The sequence below is a fragment of the Osmerus eperlanus genome, chromosome 8, assembly GCF_963692335.1.
Source record: "Osmerus eperlanus chromosome 8, fOsmEpe2.1, whole genome shotgun sequence".
In the NCBI taxonomy this organism is placed as follows: Eukaryota; Metazoa; Chordata; class Actinopteri; order Osmeriformes; family Osmeridae; genus Osmerus; species Osmerus eperlanus.
This window is the reverse complement of record NC_085025.1, coordinates 5,230,363-5,236,362: the sequence shown is the minus strand read 5'-3', so window position 1 is coordinate 5,236,362 and position 6,000 is coordinate 5,230,363. Positions and strand designations below refer to the sequence as shown.

Here is a 6,000-nt window from a genome sequence, read left to right as displayed (position 1 = left end):
AGCCTAACAATCAGTGGGCTTCTATTCTGTACCATTCAACAGCATCATCCGGCACATTCATTTGCCACGGATCTTCCCACTCCGCTTCCCCAGAGGACCGCACTGCTGGCATTGGGCAGGCAGAGCGCATTGAGTGACAATCAGCGGTGCGGCGGTGGGCTTGCCCGGTCTACCCTATATGGCTGTGGATGAGCTCTATGCTAATATCGGCAAGAGAGGCACAGCATCGCGTTTCTGCCCACAGTCAGTGGTGGCTTTCAGAGTCTAAGCAGGCTCCTTCACAGCCATGGCTGAGGGCGGAGAAGGGGAAGATGAGATTCAGTTCCTAAGAACTGTAAGTAATGACAATTTTTGTTTTCGTAAGGAAAGCGTGATTCTTTCGTTTGCTGTAGTAGCCTAATGGATGTGGTATAAACACCAGCGTCTGCCGGGACACATCGAGTAGGCTACTTGAATTAGGATAGCCATGCAAAGTTGGGAATTGTAACTTCAGGGTAGGCTAATAACAAATTCGGATTTCGGCAGTATTTTTGGTTAGTTTTTCTCGAATGCTCTCCATGGAAACTTGTCGCAAGTGTAGGGTGCAGTGCACGCTATGTGCATCATGATTGAGCGAGCGGCGCACCTGTCCACCGGGCTCGAGCTATGGAATTTTAAAGAAAGTCCTATCTGCAGGTGCTGGAACAAATTGCATAGCAACAACAATCCGACTAAACAAAACAAAATGTAGGAGAATAGTGCTGTTTTACTGTATTTCGGTTTAGGCTACGCTAAAAGAAAGAAAAAAAAATAGGCTACTAGTTCAGGAATTACAATATGAATCCTACATTCCATATTTATTTTTCCAGTCAGAATATCTCTTTCTTCTAGATACTTATCAATCAAGGGTATTTTTTTTCATATGCCGATTCACAAGGAGAGGCGTTTTTAAGTTAAGTTGTTCACACGCTTTGCAAGACACATTTTAGCTGTTTGACGCAGATGTTGAAATCTGCACAGCACTTACCTTTGTAACGGATATGTATGGGTTGATGTCGGTCTAATGTGAGTATCCATAACAGTAGTTTGAACATACACGTATTGGCTGGAGTAGGCTAGGCCTACTTGACAAAGGTGACCTTTGTGTATTACCAAACAAGTCATAACTCAATTGACTGTATACTGTAGTAACTTGAAAATAAGTTATTATAGGAAAGCTTTGATTGGCACGTTGCATGTTATTATGTTTGACTAGTTTTAGGTTAGGGGTTATATAAAGCATTTGTTGTGGAAAAAATAAATACCATGAAGAACAACACTATGTGTTGGGGTTGTAGATCAATCTGGAACACTAAGACTAGAAAATATAAAGTTGGCTGGTTGTCAGTGACATGCCACAGTATTTAACGAGTCCTAGTATTTAACATGGCAGAGATATGCTGACCCACACTTTTCAGATTCCACTGTCACAATGGCATCCTGATTATCTGATGAGAACAGCAATAATGGTACTGCAGGCTTCCCAAGACAAACCCAACGTGGTCATCAAACCTCATCATAGACGACAAAAAATAACTTTGGGAGAGTTGATTGAAATACATTAGGGAGCTCATGTTACTAGCAGTTCGTTGCTTTGCTTATTTGCACTTTGTGAACTTTCGAGAGAGAATTACCGTACAACATGCTCGTTGGTTTATTTTCCTGTGTTCACAGGGTTTTTTGTCAACAAATGTTGCCCCTGTATGGTTAAGAATGATGGGTGTGAATATTAGATATTTTTGTTGTACACTATCAAAAAATGCAGTATTTCTATTTTGCTATTTAAAAGAAGTGCGGAACTGTTTAGGGGGGGGGGGGGCAGGCAAGGGAGTCTCACGGTGCTGTTAAAGTGTAAATGTGGGAAACCTGGCAGAGAGCAATGGTAGTTTCTCTCACAGGAAATGAGAAAATGGAATTCGGCGGGGTTAAAATATGGCGCTGCGTCAAGGTGAACCATACCCCTGCTGACAGTTTAGTCACTTTAACACTCAGGTGGCTGGAGCTTCAGATGAGGTCATGGTTCCTCAAGGAGGTCTGATCCAATCAGGTGTTCAGTGATAGGCTGTCCTTGATCATGTTGTTATTTGCAGATGGGACAGTGATGACTCTCGTGCTTTTTTTGGGGAATTCCAGTTCTTGTTATTATGTTGAATGTTGGACTTGCCCAGCCACTGATTTGGATTCTCAACAGACCAGTGGCAGAATTGAGGTGAAAATGGAAAATTAGTGGGAAGAAAGTGTATTTGTGTCACACGTTATTTGCCTTGTTGTTTTAGAGGTTTTATCACAACCCCATGTACTTTGAAGGACGCCTTCACTTAGTCAGCCACTATCACATTATAAAACATCAAGTTTAATTTGTGTAGTTTTACATAATGTCTTTTGAATAATTGTTTGTCGTACCTGCAAGTGCCATTGGCTTATATACAGCATATTCAGCTTTCCACAAGCCAACAGTAACCACATGATAAGTTTGATAACACTCAAAGCCCTGCTAAAAGCTAGCAAGTGTGAATGTCCATCATCAGTGAGGTGGGATGAGGTAAACACCACAGAAGATACACTTTAAAAACCAGGTAGGTATCCACTCCAGGGCTACCGTTCTCCCAGTAGCTCCACAGGGCTTATTTGGAGTTTATGTTGTTCTGGAACCCTCCTGCATTCCAGAAGAGGATCCTGGGGGTTTAAATTTAGCCTCCTAAAAGCTGATGCTTCCACAGTGCAAACGCACGCTTCTCTGGCACCAGGCCGCTCAGGGGTCATTGCATCAGCCGGGGAAAGCAGAAGACCAGTGGCATTCTGGCACCCTTTTTTATAGGGATTAGCCAGCATTTTGAAATTAACAGCTCAGAGTCTGATAAGACATCAGGGTTTGATTAAGTTGTTTTAACAGATCTCAACGGAGGAGCTGGTCTTTGTGCATTTGCTTTCAGCGATAGACGAAAACGTCTGTTTCTTCATGTTGGAGATACGTTTGTAATGATTAGAGGCTGAATTGAATGATTTCAAGTACACTTTAGTACTCTTGTGACTGTAAAACCCTCATACTGCAAATATGTCTTCTTGGTACCATGGTAGATGTTGCTAGAAAATGGCAGTTGACCTATAACCGTGTTGAATTGCCGTTGGGTACATGTACCACACTTCCTCTGTAAGGATTTAGCCGATATCTGCAGCCTAAGGAGAACTCCAAAACTTGATCCAAATTGGATGAGAAGTACTTCCTCTCTATTGATTGATCCCTGTCTGATGTCAGAGCGACAGTGTGTTCCCTGGCACCAGCAGACTCCCCAAGGCCTCAGAGTCATCAGGGAGGAAGGAAAAGATGTCTGCTTGCATCTCTCACAGCTACAGGGCCTTGATGTCGGGCTTACCTCACATTCACCCGAGGCACGAACCATGGGGCCGTACTGCACACTGGTGTACAGTAATCTCCGCCAAAAGAGACTGTGCTTTTCAGTTTTTTTTTTAAATCTGAAAATGTAGATTTATGCCCGCAATCCTGGCTGCTGTTTCTGGAGGCGTAGGGGAAGCAGCTCTGTAACGTAAATGAGTTGTTTTCGCCTGACACAATGTAGTAATGGAAATAAATGTAAATACATATTTTTTTCCCCATTAAAAAGGCCGTGGGTGAAGTTATAAAGCTGTGTCTGGAAGTACTGCAGATAAATAAACATTTCAAGGACCTGTTGGTGATTTGCTTGCCAACGCTGTCATATTTGCTCTGCCTTGATTCAATATCGACAAGCTCACGAAACACTATGAATAATGAAGGTTGTGATGGGAGAACACAACTGTCCTCATTGTAGTTATGGCCAGCATGTTCCTGCCACGGCACTGTTACTTCCATTGCCTGATTAACCTGGGTCTGGAGTGATTGCTTGATTCATTGATTTCAATCATGCCAGCCACGGCATCAGAGCACAATTACTGTTCATTGGCATGAAGCTTGAGAATCAGGGACGTTCATTTGGTACAGGAGGCTCAGGAGTACACTGTTGTCGGCTTGTGGAGGTCCTCACTGAATTATCAACGGCGACACACTTCAAGAGCCAGTGTGACGTGACCCAAATAATTACTGTAATTAATCAATGAAGGCCTGAAATGGGTGCCGAGCAGCTGCGCTTGCTTTGTTTGTGCCTGAGGATCTGAAGTTCATGTCCACATCCCCATAACAACACACTGAATTTAGAATTCGCTGAATTGACATGAAATCGTAACTTCTTAGTTATTATCAGTCGTAATGTGCCTCTCTCTTGAAACATGACTCCTCATATTAATTGCATACTTCTAAGGAAGGAAGCTGTTATACTTGCAACAACACCATATTCATCTAGGGATGAATCCATTAAGGAGAAAGTTGATACGTGGTCTGAGTACTGTTTTGTTTTTATTCATTCTTGAACAGCACATAAACAACCTTTTCGATTTATAGAGTCAACTATGACAGTAGCTGAGCATGGAAGACATCTTATCTGATGTATCTGGAAGTAATTTACATTCCTGGTTGCATGCCTGTATGGTCACAGAGTCATATTTTTCTACTTTAAAAATAATTCAATTTCTTTCTTTTCAAAAGTTCTTTCTAATTGAAATAGACTCTCAGAAATTGAAATATTTCTGTGTAGAATTATTGAATATATTATAAAGAGCTAATTTGCTTCACTTCCTGGCGGCTGTTCCTGTAGTCAGGACGGTCTTCCCTGTCTCATCAGGAGATGAGAGCTCACAGTAAGATGGACGGCTTACGTTTTCCTGAGATGGCTGAACTCTACAAAAGTACTCAATCTCCTCCTTACCTCAAACCATCACATGCCAACCCCCCTCCCTCCCTCCCCTCCCTCCCTCCCTCCCTCCCTCCCTCCCCTCCCTCCCTCCCTCCCTCCCTCCCTCCCTCCCTCCCTCTCTCTCTCTCTCTCTCTCTCTCTCTCTCTCTCTCTCTCTCTCTCTCTCTCTCTCTCTCTCTCTCTCTCTCTCTCTCTCTCTCTCTCTCTCTCTCTCTCTCCATCCCTCTTCCTCCATCCCTCTCTCTCTCTCTGCCTCCTTCCCTCCCTCCCTCTCTCCCTCTCTTTCCCTTCCTCTCTCTGCCTCCACCTCCCTCCCTCCTTCCCTCTCCCTTCCTCTCTCTCTGCCTCCATCCCTCTACCTCCCTTCCTCCATCCCTCTCTACCCTTTTCCTCTCTTTTTGTTCCTTCCCTATCCTCCCACCACTTTTCTCCTTCACTCCATCCCCACCTCGTCCATCCTGCAGAGCCGGTAGATGACATACAGAATCAGGGGACCCTACAGCCAGCTGCAGCAGGACCTCAGGCGGAGGCACAGCACGCATGGCAGGTACTCCTGAGCAACATGCATGCTAACTAAGCCAGGGAAATCCAATTTGTAATCCTGACACCGTATAACGCAGGGAGGCTCTGAACCGTCGCAATGCTGGGGCAGAAGCACTCAGCTAGCCTCTTCTCTACGTGTTTCGTGGAAGAGAGGGTGGGAGGGGAGCGTCTGTCCAGGTTGTCACGGAAAGTGTGGCGACACATTGAGGAGTTCAGCCACAGTCTAGATTAGTGACAGTTCTAGCATAATGTCAAATTTATTTTTTATAGCCTACCTAATGTTCTATTCCAGGATGTCCAACCTATTTGTGGCGCGCTACGTATTTGTGCCTGGGCTGGACTGTTTTTGACTATAATTCCTCTAGTGACTGAAAAATGCATTCAATCATATTAAGAGAGTTCTCACTCATTCAAATTCGGATAAAACCAAAATTAAACCTTTATTCCATGCAACCACATAACATACAATGCACCAATGTACATCCTGTACATCTCATCTTATCCTGATACCCTCTGGAGTTCCTTAATGGGCCAGAAGTAGTTCTCCACTCTCCACACACTCCACACAAATGAACCAGTGTACCCAGCAGCAGAGCCCAATCACTACCCCATCAGATATCCTTCCACTAGGGAGCCCATTAGTTAGTGCTGG

At 44.0% G+C, this 6,000-nt stretch overlaps 1 protein-coding gene across 3 annotated transcripts in view; it reads left to right on the top strand.

Moving 5' to 3' along the window:
• Positions 1–235: 235 nt before the first annotated feature.
• Positions 236–6,000, top strand: part of ryr3 (ryanodine receptor 3) — a 79,465-nt gene continuing 73,700 nt past the window's right edge. For all 3 annotated transcript variants that reach the window (XM_062468581.1, XM_062468579.1, XM_062468582.1), the window contains exon 1: positions 236–334. In XM_062468581.1, the coding sequence (XP_062324565.1) occupies positions 287–334 (48 nt within the window). In that variant the 5' untranslated portion in view covers positions 236–286. The remainder of the gene's footprint in view (positions 335–6,000) is intronic.